Source organism: Dama dama, chromosome 23 (assembly GCF_033118175.1).
Source record: "Dama dama isolate Ldn47 chromosome 23, ASM3311817v1, whole genome shotgun sequence".
Classification (NCBI taxonomy): Eukaryota; Metazoa; Chordata; class Mammalia; order Artiodactyla; family Cervidae; genus Dama; species Dama dama.
The window spans coordinates 42,197,213-42,214,173 of record NC_083703.1 but is presented as its reverse complement, the minus strand read 5'-3'; the positions used below and the strand labels follow the sequence as shown (position 1 = coordinate 42,214,173).

General features: G+C 48.0%; 1 protein-coding gene across 1 annotated transcript; it reads left to right on the top strand.

Moving 5' to 3' along the window:
- The first annotated feature begins 12,772 nt into the window (after window positions 1–12,772).
- Window positions 12,773–16,468, top strand: THBD (thrombomodulin). Its single transcript, XM_061126478.1, has one exon. The coding sequence runs from the start codon at window positions 12,921–12,923 to the stop codon at window positions 14,655–14,657; it is 1,737 nt and encodes a 578-aa protein (XP_060982461.1). The 5' UTR covers window positions 12,773–12,920; the 3' UTR covers window positions 14,658–16,468.
- The last annotated feature ends 493 nt before the right edge of the window (window positions 16,469–16,961 follow it).

Below are 16,961 nucleotides of genomic sequence, written 5' to 3'. Positions count from 1 at the left end.
TTAAAACAACGTGACAGGAACATTTATCAAACTTTTATTATTATCAGATAAAAAGTGCAACTGATTTATTGGGAAACAGACAGAATTACTCTCCCCACTTGATAGGTAAGGAAGTGGAAACACAGACAAACTGGGAAATTTGCCTACAGTCCCAGCTGACAAGTGATCAAGCAGGGCTGTGAAACCCTGCAGCCTCACCTGGATTGCTAGGTCTCACCACCTCCAGCTAACTTCAAGGGTGTCAACCAGCAGACCCCTGAGGAGACAAGCTGGCTTTCATCCTATGTGAGCCAGGAAGGTGGAGCACTGAGCAATGGTGGGTATTTCTAATAATAACTTATGTGCAAGTGAGCACCTCTCTATTCTTGCGCTTGTGTATTCCCCCAGGCACACATGCGTGCATGTACACCACACACACACACACACACACACACACACACACACACAAGTACCACTCAGAAGTTCTCTGCCATCCCCTGAGTGCTTGTGCACCTGAGGCCCACCGTGATCTGAGGGTGGGCTGTGCGTGTAGCCTCACTGACCCCACAGGGACCTTCCTGCCTCTGTCTTGGTCACAGCGGCGCCTCTGTGTGTCCTGGGGGCAGAGGTGTGACTGCATCCTGCTGGCAGAGATCACTGCTCCACGGCTCCCCTGTGCACAGTGATGGGGATGCCAGAGGTGCCACTGTGTCAAAGACAGCGGGCTAGTTTCTTAAAAAGTTAAATGTACACACACAGGACCTGGCAATTCTGCTTTTAGACATCTCCCCAAGGGCCACGAAACCTTGATGCTCACAGTCTTGGCCACAGGTATTCACAGGAGGTTTATTCACGAGCCTGGACCTGGACATAACTTCTGTTCCCAGTCTTCTCTCTACCTCCCTCCAGGCAGCTCAGGAATCATGAATCCCATTCACTTGCCTGGCCTCCATCACGAGAGGCACATACCTCCCTAAGAAGTGGTCTTTGCCGGCCCCCGCTGCTCCACCCCCACTGCTGCCGCCCAACATCTTGCTGAGTGTTCTCTTTTCAAGTTCACTGTGTCCTGCTTCTTCTTTTATCCCCTTGCCTTTGAGTTATCTAACTGCATTTCCCTCTGAGCAATAGCCGCAGTCAAACCCTATCTTTTGTCTTCAGGTCCTATCCTTTTAGGGAAGCATCTTTTACTATAGAAATAATCTTTCGTGTTATTTAAATTCATAAGTAAAAACAACCTTGGAAAAGCTCCTGGGCACTGCAAGTGCTGGTGTCAGCAGTAATGTCATGGCCTTTCTTTAAGAGGCTTTTTCAGAGGGGACCAGATGCCCAGAATGCCTTTGATGCTTAGAGACTGGATTTGGTGCTTACTGATTTGTGGCTGAAATGAAATGCTCTCTGTTAACTTCGGTTATATGCCAAATGATCTTCAACATGAGGCATTTTTTTTCTTTTTTGAGCATAGGAAAAGATGATTCATTTAGGCCTTGTTATTTGAAAAGTTGGAGTCACACGGTCTGGAATCAACTCACGCATTAGCTTAACAAACAAGAAAACAAACCAGAATGAATGAATGAAAAAAGTTTTGTTGGGGAAATGAGGCTCATACGAGATTTTTAGCTGAGCTATGTGGCCTACCAAATTCATCTTCAGGGACTTATCCCAGTGTTTACATCCATTTGTGTAGAATAGACAGGAACTAGAAATGATTCTCACATGAATGCAAATGAATCAGTATTTTTCAATATCTATTCTGGGTATTTTATTCTCCTTCTGCTTTTATGTTATGTGAACTTGTAGTATTCAGTGGTGAATTTGTCTGCCCATAATAATGCCTGATTAACATAATGTTTATTTTCTCATATGATGAAGGGTCCAGAGATGGGAAATCTCAGGCTGCCTTCTGTCTTTTTGGTCCTTCATCAGTAGCCTGTGACTTTCATCCTGCTTACCACATACCAAAAAAAAAAAAATTCTTTTTTTCTAATTTATAGGCAGAGAAAGGCACCAATCCCAACTAGGCAATTTGCTGAGTTGTGATAAGAGTGCAGATCCCATAACTAGTGCTTCAGTCAGGAAGACCTTCCACTACCCAGTGGGTCTCTTATATTCCTCCCAGTCTGTTTCCACCCTGTAGATCAACACTGCTTCGCTTCCCATCCGTATTCAGTCATTTCACCTGTTCTAGGAATTCAAATGGACGAAATCAGTTTATCAGGTTCAAGCCTCTTGGGTTACTTGCTTTCTGCCTTGCCCACTTTTTATTTTTTTTACTTCTGATGCCTTTTTCTTGTTTTATTTTGGGTTAATCAAGTATTACTTTTCATTATTAGATTTTTTGAGCAATTTTAGGTTTGCAAAAGTATTGAGTTGAAAGTACAGAGAGTTCCCTTATAACCTCTCAACATTTTACAATTTCCTATTACTAAGACTGGGCTTTGGTGTGGCACATGGGGTACAATGTGTGAGCCATATTGACACATTATTATTAACTAAAGTCCATAGTTTACATTCGGGTTCACTTTTGTACTGTACCTTGTATATTGTTCAGTTGCTCAGTCCTGTCTGACTCTTTTTGCGACCCCATGGACTGTAGCGTGTCGGGCTCCTCTGTCCATGGAATTTCCCAGGCAAGAATGCTGGAGTGGGTTGCCATTTCCTTCTCCAGGGGATCTTCCTGACCCAGGGATTGAACCCAGGTCTCTTGCATTGCAGGTGGACTCCTGACCTTCTGAGCCACCAGGAAAGCCCTACACACGGGTGTGTGTATATATATATATATATATATATATATATATATATATATATATATATTTGGTTGCACAGGGTCTTAGTTGCAACATGTGGGATCAAGTTTCCCTGGCCAGAGTTTGAACCCTGGCCCTTTGCAGTAGAGATATAGAATCTTAACCACTGGACCACCAGGGAAGTCCCCATTCTATGGGTTTTGAAAACTGTATCCACCACTGCATGTATCACACAGAAGAGTTTCCCTGTGCTCCACCTGTTCACCTTATCCCCCCTCCCCAAATCCTGGCAACCACTGACATTTCACAGTCTCTGTAGTGTTGCCTTTTTTAGAATGTCATACATTTGGCATCATATAGACTGTGGCATTTTCTGGTTGGCATAGGAAACATTTAAGTTTCCTCCATGCCTTTTCATGGCTCAAGAGCTCATTTCTTTTTAGTTCTGATAATATTTCATTGTCTGGATGGACCACAGTTTATTTATCCATTTACCTACTGGAGGATATGTTGGTTGCTTCCAAGTTTTGGCAATTATCAATAAAATTACTATTACCATCCATGTGTTTGTGCGGACATAAGTTTTTATCCATTAGTGTGACTGCCTAAGATTGTGAATACTGAATGAGTGTGTTTGGTGTTGTAAGAAATTTCCAAACTGTCCTCCAATGTGACCAAAACATTTTGTATTTCCATCAGCAATGAGTGAGCATTTCTGCTCCCCACAACCTCCCCAACGTTTCGTGTTGTCAGTGTTCTGGATTTTGACCATTCCAATTGGTGTATCTTACTGTTGCTTTAATTTGGATTTCCCTGATGACATGAAGTGGAGCATGCTTTCAAATGCTTATTTGCCATTCGTGTATCTTCTTTGGTGAGGTGTCTGTTAAGGTCTTTTGCCCATTTTAAAATTGGGTTGTACTGCTGGGCATACACACGGAGGAAATCAGAATTGAAAGAGACATGTGTACCCCAATGTTCATCGCAGCACTGTTTATAATAGCCAGGATATGGAAGCAACCTAGATGTCCATCAGCAGACAAATGGATAAGAAAGCTGTGGTACATATACACCATGGAATATTACTCAGCCATTAAAAAGAATACATTTGAATCCATTCTAATGTGGGGGATGAAACTGGAGCCTATTATATAAAGTGAAGTAAGTCAGAAAGAAAAACACCAATACAGTATACTAATGCATATATAGAGAATTTAGAAAGATGGTAATGATGACCCTATATGCGAGACAGCAAAAGACACACAGATGTATAGAAGAGTCTTTTGGACTCTGTGGGAGAAGGCAAGGGTGGGATGATTTGAGAGAATACACATTCAAACATGTGTATTATGTGGATTATTATATGTGAAACAGATTGCCAGTCCAGGTTAGATGCATGAGATAGGGAGCTCAGGGCTGGTGCACTGGGATGACCCTGAGGGATGGGATGGGGAGGGAGGGGGGAGGGGGGTTCAGGATGGGGAACACATGCACACCCACGGCCGATTCATGTCAATGCATGGCAAAAACCACTACACTATTGTAAAGTAATTAGCCTTCAATTAAAATAAAAAGAAAAACATAAATAAAATTGGGTTGCTTTCTTATAGTTGAATTTTAAGAGTTCCTTAGTATATTTTAGGTCTCAGTCCTTTATCAATTTTTTTTTTTAACAAAGATTTTCTCCAAGTCCATGGCTTGTCTTTTCATTCTCTTAAGGGGTCTTAGTTGCCCCACACCTTGTAAATTGAGAGTGTGCTTGGGATAAAGTATGAATAAATATGAATCCCACCCAAAGTGGTTTCCTTCTTTGAAGGGATAAATCCCTCCAGCTTCTATCTGAGGCTGGTCACTACCCAGTGCCTTCAAATAGCTGCTTTCATATTTTTTCCAGAATTAATTTTTTTTTTTTTTTTTACCAGAAACAGATCCTATATTTGTCGTTTTTGAAGGATCCTCCAGATAGCCCTCCAAGCAGTTTAAAAAAATATTGTGTTGGTTAAAATTGAACAACATGACTGTCTGTAGGCTGACCACTGGGAGGGTCATTAGAGAGCAACATTGTGAAGGGTTGTGGATGGGGGAGGAGTCAGCCAACCAAGAGTGTCTGCCTTGCTGCCCTAAACATTCTCTACTTCAGACTTTTCACATTTTCTGACCCACTTTCCTTCCTTACCCAGCAAGACAAACACATGCTCCTCTATCTCGTCTAAATGAAAGAGATTTGACAAAGTAATTTTATTTTTTCCCATGCCTCAGCTTCTCTATTTATTGTTGACATTGTTAATTTTAGATTAATATTAAAGAGGAGTCCATTAGTTGTGTATGACCTTGGTGTGTAAGTTCTTGAAGGTGACCATATGTCCTCATGAGCTTGAAGTTTTGAGGGCCATGGATCTTCATAAAATCTTCTGGCCAGTGAGACTTGGACATCGGTATAAACAGGAGTGTGATTGCTGACAGCAGCATACATAGCAGCAGCTGTTTTACGGAACAAATACTCAATACTTGCCCCACGGATCTGCCTGATTCCCCTGCCCATCCTGAGTGTCCATGAAGCAGACTCGGAGATTCATCCTAGGATCCAGATTTTGTCATCCAACCCTAGGATGTAGCTCTTATCCTCATTTTGGGAAGAGAAGTTGAGTCTCAGGGAGCTTATCTATCATAGAAACAGAGCTAAGAGCAGTTGGACTTGTTCAAGTTCATCTTATGTGCCCACCATTGTGATAAAATATTGACTATCTGTCCCTTTTTTTGACCTCTGGTTTGAGGGATGCGACCTTGTGAACATATAGAAGGTACTATTTAATGATGATATTTGACTAAAAATAGAAATCAGCTTTTAAGTTTAAGTAAATTAGACCACAGAGATGGCAATCCAGGAAGCTACTCTTTTAATTTATTCACGTTTGCGCCAACTGGGCAGGTAGTCAGCTGCACGGAACAGTAATCCGATTACAGTGAAGGAACCAAATAGACCCAGATGTCTGGGCCCAAGCCCTGGAGTTTCTGACTCAGGAGGTCTGTGCTGAGCTCAGGAATCTGCCTTTCTGACAAGTCTGAGGTGATGAATGGTGTTTACAGAGATAAGATGTAACGGCAATGCTGCTGATCTCAGTGAACCTCTGTGGGGGGCGGGCAGGGAAGGGGCTGGTTTATTGCAAGGTCTCAGTGAGACCATTCTGCTGCCTGGCTAGGTCCTTCTCCAGCACAACCACTTGGTGGGAGGAGTGTGTGCCCCCTACGCCCCCAGGTGGGGGTCTTGTCAAAGGCAGATCCTGATTCGGGAAGCACAGGGGGCTTCCTTCACTGTAATTGGATTACTGTTCCACGCAGCTTCCCATCAGAGATGGCACATTAGAAGCAGTCTCCAGACAAGGATGCTGGTCTGGGACCTCATGTTGAGGAGCAAGGCAGCCACTTGGCTAGTAGATTCCTTCCTTTTCCTCTGCCTGTTTCCGACCCCAGCTGCCCCTCACTCGACCAGAGCTGATGATGCACGAACGTTCAGTTCACATTTTTGTCACTTCCACTGAGCCCTGGTGACTGACTCATTTAAATGACATTCTCAACTCTTTGGAAAGATGCTGGGCCAGAAATGGAAACAGCGGCAAAGACTTTCTGGGAAACAGGAAGCCAAATAGATATTTTTTTCAGTCATGATTTTCCCCAGATTCAGAGACTGCTTAATTCACCATGAAACACGACTTTTAGATAAAATACAAAAATCTTGTCCAAGCTCAAGACCATGGGAAGACAGCAGAAAAGTACTGTAAGAAAACAGCTATAAAGTGTCTCTGTGGCGTATTTCAAGTTCTGGATTTTCTTGTTAGCAGCTGTGTGTATTTATCCCGGCTGCGGTAAGACCAGCTGGAGTTTTAATTGTGCACCATGGACGATGCTGCCAGGATTTTCCCATGCATCTGTTGACTCCAAGTTCTTCAGTGGCCAGCTGGCCACCAGAAGCATAAACGTGGCATCCAGCTCCAAGGAGGAAGATTCTGTCCTCATCACCTGTTGGAACATGAGGTAGGTAGGTCCTCTTTCCCGAGAGGGGTGTTGTAAGGTACCCCAGAAGGCTGGATCTTGCTGAATGTCCCCAAAGTCCCTTCCAAAGTAGAATAAACTCTAAAGAGAAGCCTTTGCCAGCACTTCTCTTCGATCTGGCTTCAGAATTATTCCCAGTCTGAAGAGCATTCCCAGCAGTTTGGGTGTGGGTGAATGCTTCCCCCTCCCTCTGTGGGTGGGCTGGTTCTGGGTACAGGTGAGGGAGGTCAGGAGCTCCCAATGGGGAGCTGCTCCCATCCCCCTTCCCGCAGAGCTTGACAGAACCCTGGGTACCCCCTGGGCCTGTGACTCGGAGTGGGATTTCTGAAGGAAGGATTCAGTGTTGGCAGCCCTTGACCCTGAGCTGAGCTCCCTCCTAACAGCTGCTCTCCCTGGCTTCTTCACTCCTCAGGGCCCCCGTCTGCCCAACTTCCAGATGGTCTCACTCCATCACCCAGGGGCAGTGGGGGGTGGGTGGGGAGGGGGTGGCTACCAAAGCATCCTGCAGGTCTGTTCTCAGACCCCCAAGGACTGGATAAGGGGGACAAGGAAATTATTCTTATCCCCCTTATCTGGATGAATGGATAAGGAAGTTGTGGTACATATACACAATGGAATATTACTCAGCCATAAAAGGAACATATTTGAGTCAGTTCTAATGAAGTGGATGAACCTAGAACCTATTATACAGAGTGAGGTAACTCAGAAAGGAAAAGATAAGTACTGTTTTCTAACAAATATATATGGAATCTAGAAAAATGGTACAGAAGAATCTATTTACAGGGCAGCGATGGAGAAATAGACATAGAGAATAGACTTATGGACATGGGGAAAGGGGAGGAGAGGGTGAGATGTATGGAGAGTAACATGGAAACTCACATTACCATATGTAAAATAGATAGCCAATGGGAATTTGTTATATGGCTCAGGAAACTCAAACAGGGGCCCTGTATCAGCCTAGAGGGGTGGGATGGGGAGGGAGATGGGTGGGCGGTTCAAAAGGGAGGTGATATATGTACACTTATGGTTGATTGAGGTTAAGGTTTGACAGAAAACAACAAAATTCTGTAAAGCAATTATCCTTCAATTAAAAACTAAAAATTAAAAAAGAATCTGAATAGATACTCATCTAAATAAGACATACAAATGGCTAATAAGCACATGAAGATAGATGTTCAACATCATTGGCGGGAAATGTAAGTCAAACCACAGTGAGATACCAGTTCACTACCACTAGGATGGTTACAGTAAAAAAGGCTATTCTTTCCTCCATTTAACTGTCTTGTCCCCCTTGTAAAAATTGACTAAACTGATTAAATATAAAAATTTTTCTTATTGAGTATCTTTTCATGTGCTTATTGGCCAATTGTATATATTCAAAGGGTTTATTTTTGGACTCAATTCTGTGCCAAAGACACTGATTAGGTCTTTTCTGATGCCAGAACCATACTGTTTTGATTACTGTAGCTTTGCAGTAAAATTTGAAATAAAAAAGTGTGAGTCCTCCTGTTTTGTTTCTCTTCTCCAAGATTATTTTGGTTTTTCAGAGCCCCTTGAATTTCCTTGTGAATTTTAGGATCAGCATGACAATTTCTGTAGAAAAATCAGCAGGTATTTTAATAGAGATTGTATTGACTCTGTACATTAATTTTGGGAGTTATGTCAGCTTAACCATATCAAATCTTCCAATCCATAAACATAAAATGTTTCCTTTATTTAGGTCTTTTAAAATGTCTTTAAACATTTTAAACTACAAACATTGTTTGTAGTTGTCAAAGTATGTATTTTGCACTTCTTCTGTTAAATTTATTCCTAAGTAGTTAATTACTTTTAATGCTATTGTAAATGAAATTGTTTTCTAATTTCATTTTAAATTTGTGCACTGTTACTATATAGAAATGCAAATAGTTTTTAGGTGTTGATTTTATTTCCTGTAAGGCTGAACTGTGTATTAGATCTTAGGGTTTTTGGATAGTTTTCTTAGGATTTTTTACATATAAGCAAGGCAATATGATCAATAAAGAGATAATTTTATATCTTCCTTTTAAATCTGGATGCCTTTTATTTCATTTCCATGCAGAACTGCCCTGGACAGAGTCTAGCTAGAACCTCCAGCACCCTATGGCAGGAACAGGCATCTTTGTCTGGTTTCTTACCTTAGGGGTAGAGCTTTCAGTCTTTCACCATTAAATATGTTATCAAATATTGGGTTTGGGTAGATGCAACATATTTTCTTTTATAAAAATAGGCCAATAAAGGACTGTCAATTTTCATCTTGCTTCTTGAAGAAAGTCTGGCTGACAGCAAAAATTTAGTAAAATCTGCACCTTGTTAGGTGCCAGGCTGTTGTTTATTGAATAACATTTGCTCACCAGGCATTTAATTTCCACTTCTAGAATCATTTGTTGCTGCATCATCACAAACTTTATTTTTGTGTCTTCATTTTAATATTGTTATGGCTTATACACATGATGTTCTTACCTTTTAAATGTCTTTCTTCTTAATATCTAAATTATTATAATTAACATCCAGGTTAAACATAATATTGATGTACTAACTCATTGTTGTTCAGTCGCTAAGTTGTGTCTGACTCTTCTTGCAACTCCATGGACTGTAGCCTGCCTGGCTCCTCCATCCATGGGATTTTCTAGGAAAGAATATTGGAGTGGGTTGCCATTTCCTTCTCCAGGGAATTTCCCTGACCCAGGGATTGAACCTGCATCTCCAGCATTGGCAAGTGGATTTTTTACCACTGAGTCACCAGGGAAGCCCAATGTATTCATTAGTCAAGTACCAAGGAGATCAAATCAGCCAATCTTAAAGGAAATCAACTCTGAATATTCATTGAAAAGACTGTTGGTAAAGCTGAAGCTTCAAAACTTTGGTTACCTGATGTGAAGAGCTGACTCATTGGAAAAGACCCTGATACTGGGAAAGATTGACGGCAAAAGGAGAAGGGTGCGGTAGAGGATGAGACGGTTAGATAGCGTCAGCGACTCAGTGGACCTGAATCTGAGCAAACTCTGAGAGATGGTGGAGGATAGAGGAGCTTGGTGTGCTACAGTCTGTGAGGTTACAAAGAGTCAGAAAGGACTTAGCAACTAAACAAAAACAAAAACAGTTTCTACACTCTTCTTAACATTTCCCTTCTAGACTCTGATGACAGTCTTTACAACCATTATCTTGAAAACAACAATGATTGTAAGACAGTGTACTTGGAATCCTAGAAGGGATACTCACGTGCCCCCACAAATATCTTCCTTGATGTCATTTGTGTGGACCAGCAGGGTCCAAAAGCAGTTCCTGTGATGATCAACTGTCTTTTTGGTAATGTATAATTTATAATCACTAGCCCCTATAGTGGGGCACTTGCTAGGGAGACTGAAAAACTGAATTTCTAACTTTAATAAGTTTTAGTTTAAATAACCACAGGGGATTATGGTTATTGTATTGCATAAGTTATACATGCCTCCTTCCCCCACATCCTCAAGTGCTAGTGACAGTCGCTTTCATGGGTGGGGTGCTTTTATCACCAGCAATTGGGAGTCAACCCTGCATCTCACAGCCTGGAAGCCCTGAGCACCTGGAATTGTGTATTTCCACTCATCTCCCCACCTCAGAGGCTTAAATTCTAAGTCAGAGCAGGGACAGCTGCTCAGGTGCTCCGGAGAGAAACAGTGCCAAACAGGATCTGCACCAGGGGGTGGGTTTGGTGGTTTAGTCACTCAGTCATGTCCTACTCTTGCGACCCCGTGGCCTGTAGCTATAGCCCACCAGGCTCCTCTGTCCATGAGATTTCCCAGGCAAGAATACTGGAATGGTTTCCAAGCATCAGGGGACCTAGGGGTTAATACACCTAAGAACAGGTGTTCATGTTGGAATTAGAAAGTTGGTTTTTGTTTTTTTCTTTAATGTCTCTTAAGAAAAAAAGTTGCCTCCCACACTTGATAAAGCTCTTTGGCTATTTATGGGCAAATCACCTAGAACCCATCCAAGAAGTGACCCACCCTGGTGGGGGCCAGACCTGACGCTGGAATGTCCCTCAACTCCTTTAAGGGCTGACCCGGGCTCAGAGGGCCCCACCCTTTGTTTAAGGCTTCCTCCAACACAGTCCTGAAATCCTTTGTAAAAGAGGCACAAAGGGTGTGGCTGGTCCTGCCTCCCTTCCTGTCTCAGGCGTCCACCTTTGAGGTCTCTAAGGTGGAAAGTTACAGCCTGTCTGGAGCCCCGCCCCGGCCCGATCGGCTGCACCGAGACAGCCTCTCCAGGGTGGCGGTGCACGGAGTCGTGGCCCCTGACTTGGTTCCGAAGCCAGTGGGATGTCCGGCAAGTGCCTGCCCGGACCCACCCCAGGCCGCGCGACTCTCCGATCGGGGGCGGTGGCGTGGGAGGAGAGGTCTTTCCTCCTCCTAGAGGTGCAATCTGGCCCAATCCAGGAAGCGTCAAATGTCCGTGTTCCTTTGCGTGGGGCGCGGGGATAGCGGGATAGTGAAGCGTATCTCCCCCCGCCCCCTTGCACTTTCGGGGGTGTCCTCCCCCGCCCCCTTGGTCACTGCAGACAGTGCAGTCCCTCCGCCAGCAGGTGTCTGTCTTCCGCACGTGACGACGCCACGCTGTTCTGCTCTTTAGCAAGTTCTGGGCTCTGCTGAACGTGGCGGGCCCGACCCCCGGGTCGGAAGGGGATCCGCGAGTCCTGCCCGGGGAAAGGACTCTGCATAAGAAACCTTTTCAGCCCAACTTCGGGGATCGCCAAGTTTCTTTGGCTTCGTTTAGAGTTCAACAGCGCCGCCACCTGGCGCGTCGCTGTGAATGACCGCAGAGGAGGATGGCATAGGGTGTTAAAACACACACACACACACACACACAACAAAAAACAAATTTGCCACTCTCGGTTGGGCTTTGGACTGACCCCTCCGCATTCCTGACAAGTGAGTAAGCGGATAAGGTCGCGAAAGTGATAGATTCCAGTCTCCTTCTCCCAGCGCTCCCCACCCCGCACGCGCGCTTACTCGCCCCTCGTCCGTGTCCTTTACGGACCAAGTGCGCCCCTGTATCCATCTGATCTGTTGGGGAAAAGCCCCCAAAGACAGACCCTCCCCGCGAGGGCACGCCGTGCGTCCCATTGTGGGTGCGAATTGCACTGCCCCTCTGAGATGCTGGACAAACTCAGACCACTCAAGCTAACTCGCTCCCCTACAGGGGTCCGCAGGAATTCGCCTGCCGCCACTTCCGAAAGGTGATGAGATCTTGGACCCTGACAGTGTCTCCGCGACTTTCTTACGCAACGAGAGGAGGTCTGGCCGTGGCAGCTTGCGCTCAGGGACTCGTGGGTCCCACAGGGTCCGGGTGTTAGGCCAGCTTTCCTCCTTGGCACAGGGTGGTCCCACCCACGTCCTCTGTCTCCAAGCGCCTCGGTCTCCTGAACTAGGCGCCCTGGCGGAAACGGTCGGCTAGCTCCCCTTGAGAGCGCGTTTTTGTGTGTGTGTGTGTGCAAGGCCAAGCCCTAGGCAGCCCCTCTGCAAATCCTCTGGGTGGCGGGCACCTTCTCCCGAAGCCCTGCAGGTCCTAGGCATTACGGAACCGCCCCCTTCTCCCCCAATTCTAAGCCCTCCTCTCCCAGTCTCATCTTTCAAGAGATCCGCAATCTAGGCTTTCCTTGAATTAGTTGGTAACAACACTGATGAAGGAAAAGAGGACAAGGAGATTCAGGAGGGTAGCGTGTTAAGCCCCTCGTAGGGCGGCGCGCGTGGGGCCGGGTGGCGGGGCGGGTCCCCCTTGACAGAGGTGCGGGATCCCCCGGGAGCCTGCACTGCCCGCCCCGCCCGAGGACCTCGCAGGCAGGGCCGAATTTACTCATCCCCCGCCGAGGTGATCCCGGGCGCGAGGGCGGGCGCAGTGCGTCCGGAGGACCCAGTAATCCGAGAACGCAGCATCAGCCCTTCCCACCAGGCACTTCCTTCCTTTTCCCGAACGTCCAGGGAGGGGGGCCGCTCACTTATAAACTCGGGCCCGAGTCTGGTGGCCTGTCAGAGACTGCCTCGCCACAGCCTGACTCGCCAAGTCGGAGACAGACGCGAGCAGCTGTCGCCCCGTGCTCCCCGCGTCTCTCTGCCCCGGCCGGGCCCCTGTGCGCGGCGTGCGGACACTATGCTGCGCGTCCTGCTCCTCGGCGTGCTGGCCCCCGCCGGCCTGGGGCTCCCGGCGCCCCCTGAGCTGCAGCCCCTCGGCAGCCAGTGCGTTGATCTCGACTGCTTCGCTGTCTTCCGGGGCCCCGCGACTTTCCTCGCCGCCAGCCGAGTCTGCGAGCGCCTGCAGGGCCACCTGATGACCGTGCGCTCCTCGGTGGCCGGAGATGTCATCTCCCTGCTCCTGAGCGACGGCGGCCCGCTCCTCTGGATCGGTCTGCAGCGCCCGCCGGGCTGCGACGACCCAGAGCACTCCGGGCCCTTGCGCGGCTTCCAGTGGGTGACAGGCGACAACCGCACCAGCTTCAGCAGGTGGGCGCGGCCTCTCGACGACGGGGCACGCCTCTGCGGCCCGCTGTGCGTCGCCGTCTCGGCGGCGGCCGGGGCGCAGACACCCGGAGAGTCCGCCTGGGAGGAGCGGCCGTGCGATGCGGAGGCCGACGGCTTCCTCTGCGAGTTCCACTTCGCCGCCTCCTGCCTGCCGCTGGCTGTGGAGCCTGGCGCCACGGCGGCGGCGGGCCTCTCCATCACCTACGGCACCCCTTTCGGAGCCAGCGGCGCGGACTTTCAGGCGCTGCCGCTGGGCAGCACGGCCGCGGTGGCGCCCCTCGGGGTGGAGCTGGAGTGCGCGGCGCCGCCGGGGGAGACCGAGGGGCGCTGGAGCAGGGAAGCCCCGGGCGCCTGGGCCTGCGGCGTCGAGCGCGGCGGCTGCCAGCACGAGTGCAAAGGGAGTGCCGGCGCCTCGAACTGCCTGTGCCCGGCGGACGCCGCCCTGCAGGCGGACGGGCGTTCCTGCGGGCCACCGGCCGAGCACCCATGCCACCAACTCTGCGAGCACTTCTGCCACCTCCACGGGCTCGGCAACTACACGTGCATCTGCGAGGCGGGCTACCAGCTGGCCGCCGACCAGCACCGATGTGAGGACGTGGACGACTGCGCGCAGGTGCCCAGTCCGTGCCCGCACAGGTGCGTCAACACTAAGGGTGGCTTCCAGTGCCACTGCTTCTCTGGCTTTGACCTGGTGGACGGCGAGTGCGTGGATCCCGTGGACCCGTGCTTCGGCAACAAGTGCGAGTACCAGTGCCAGCCGGTGGGCGGGTCCGAACACCGGTGCATCTGCGCTGAGGGCTTCGCGCCCGTCCCCGGCGCCCCGCACAGGTGCCAGATGTTCTGCAACCAGACTTCGTGCCCAGCTGACTGCGACCCCCACCACCCGACCATCTGCCGCTGCCCCGACGGCTACATCCTAGACGAGGGCTCCGTGTGCACGGACATCAACGAGTGTGACGACGGCGTCTGCCCTGGCCAATGCCACAACCTCCCCGGCACTTACCAGTGCATCTGTGGGCCTGACTCGGCCCTCTCTGGCCAGACTGGTACCGACTGCGACCCCATCCCGGTGAACGAGGACCGGGGCAGCATGGAGGACTACGCCGGCTCTGGGGAGCCCCCAGTCAGCCTGACTCCGGACGCCACCGCACGCCCCTCGCCGGCACCTGCTGGCCCCCTGCACTCGGGCGTGCTCGTGGGCATCTCCATCGCAAGCCTGTCTCTGGTGGTGGCGCTTCTGGCTCTCCTTTGCCACATGCGCAAGAAGCAGGGCGCCTCGCGGGGGGAGCTGGAGTACAAGTGCGGTGTCCCCGCCAAGGAGCTGGTGCTGCAGCAGGTGAAGACTGAGCGGACACCTCAGAAACTCTGAGAAGCCTGTTACCCGGACTTCCTCCCCTCCTCCCGGCCCCGCAGCCTTTCTCTCCCACTCCCCCGCCCCAAGCACCTTAGCTGGCGTCAGAATAGAAGACCCCTCGCCCCTCTTCTTTCACTGCTTCTGCACTTGGCTATGGAGGAGAGGAAGGGGGGGTGTTGGAAGTTCGGCCCCAGCCACTTCCGTGATGTCATCAGACGAGCGAGCAGGGATGACAGCTTCATTGTGACAGGTTGCAACGTGTCCTGTGCCCTCATCAAGGGGCACGGGGTGGGGGGTGCGTGTTCTTGGTTGGCAGCCTGGGGGCAGACGTCCTTCCAGGGGACTAATAAGTGACATTGAGTCAAGGATAATGACCCCAATATTTATTTTTTAAACATTTTTGTTGTTGTTCTTCTGCTTTTTTCCCTACCCCGTGTGTCTCCAACACCTGCTTTGTATCTCTCCTGCCTTCCTCCCCTCCCCTCTCCCTCCTGCTCTATTTATGTGTGTGCTCCCACTTGTTACGGGATCCTTACACTATCTTGGTGAAGTTTTTCCAGCCCTCTTGTGTTTATGAAGCTAAGCCCCATTTCATCCTTTTCATTTCTCCCAACTTTCCCCTTCCAGGAACTCGGCCAACCTACCTGAGCCACCCTATCTCTGTTGGACCCTATTTTTCTGCTCTTAGCTGTCTGCCTGGGCAGAACTGCTTTGTGAAACAGAAAGAAAAACACTAGAAATAAGAACGGTTGAGAATCTGTTCTTTCACCAGAGTTGCTAATTTATCCTGAGATTTCAGGCTTCCGGAGCAATAGCATTTTAAGAAAGGTTAAAATATAAAGGGCATTTATTAGACTCATGTTGCTGGACTGACCTAGGAATTCAACTCAAGAGTTTCATTTTTATTTTCAAACAATGAACCTGGGTTTTGCTGTTGTTGCTGTTTTGATTTGGAAAGTAGTCGTCATTAAGCTTCTTATGCAGTGTCTTTTCCTATGATTGTTATTAGTTATTTGTGAAAATATTGAAAATGGTTGCTCTGAATTGAGAGGAGATGGAAGCCCATCCCAGGAGACAGTGTAAGAAAGTTTCTGCTGCAGAATTGGCCAGTGGCCAGTGGCCGTTTGGACTCTCATGGTCCTTATCATTTGCGGGCCCAAATAAAACCAGCTCTACTGGTTTTTTTAACTTGGGAGCTTGGGGATGGAGGCTGCAGCATGGCCGGTTAGGGCCTCTTCTTGATCAGGCCCTCCAGGATTTCTCCCACTTTGGAGGAGAGTTTTCTGAGCCCAGCCATTTGGAATGCAGTCCGGGAGGTGGGAGCTGCCCCGGCAAGCTGGTTAGAAATGCCCTCAGGCGCCATCCCACCTACTGCACAAGAATCTGCATTTTAACAAGTTCAGCAGGGGGCTGTCTGCTCCGTATATTTGAGGAGAGCTGTTCCAGACAGCTGCCAACGTCCTGGAGCAGATTAAATATGAGTAATAAGTAGCAGGCCAAGTCAGGCCCTATATTCAAGAAACTGAGGAATTAACTGAGGAATTTTCCTTTTATAGCTTTGCTTTCTGGTAGAAGAGCCTAGGTACACACCTTTAGACATTGCTACACAGGGTCTTTGGTTCAAGTAAGCTAGGAAAGAAATGCTTAGTGTATGGGAAAAAATGTATCATGTAAATGTATCTTTTGTAATGCAAAGATTTTCCTCTATTGTTTTGTAAACTCAGCACATTTGTACATAGTTATTTATTTATTGGAGATAAACTAGAACACAGGCAAAACTCCTGCTTTTGATGTCACTTGTAGAAAATAAATAACAGTGCTCTTGGTTTTTGTGTCTGTTCACCTCACTCCCACAGCCCCTTAATTTTATGCTACTAAACAAAGCTTATGAAAAATGCAAATGTCAAGAGGTGCATTTAAAGGCTGCCCCCTACTCCATTACTAGCTCCATCCACTTCTGGCTCATCACTGACTTTCCAAGGTCTTTCCAGAGGAGATTGTTTTCACTGTAGAAGGACTTCATGTTATGTCTATGTGCACAAATATTTATTTTTCTTCTGTAACCATGACAACTTCATACACAGGACTTATGCCTATGTGTTTTAAAATACACTATAGGAGTATTTGTTGGGCTGAGTTAAAGAAGCAGTCCTTCTTGGGACATCTCCAGAATCTTGGCCCTGTGTCCCTCAACAAATGGTTCGGCATTATCTGGTCTCAGAGATATTCAAACACAAAAGTCACCCTGTGTCTCAGAAACCAAGGTCTCATGCAGTGTGAAATCATCCTCATTTCTCTTGGAGATTACAAACACTGTCT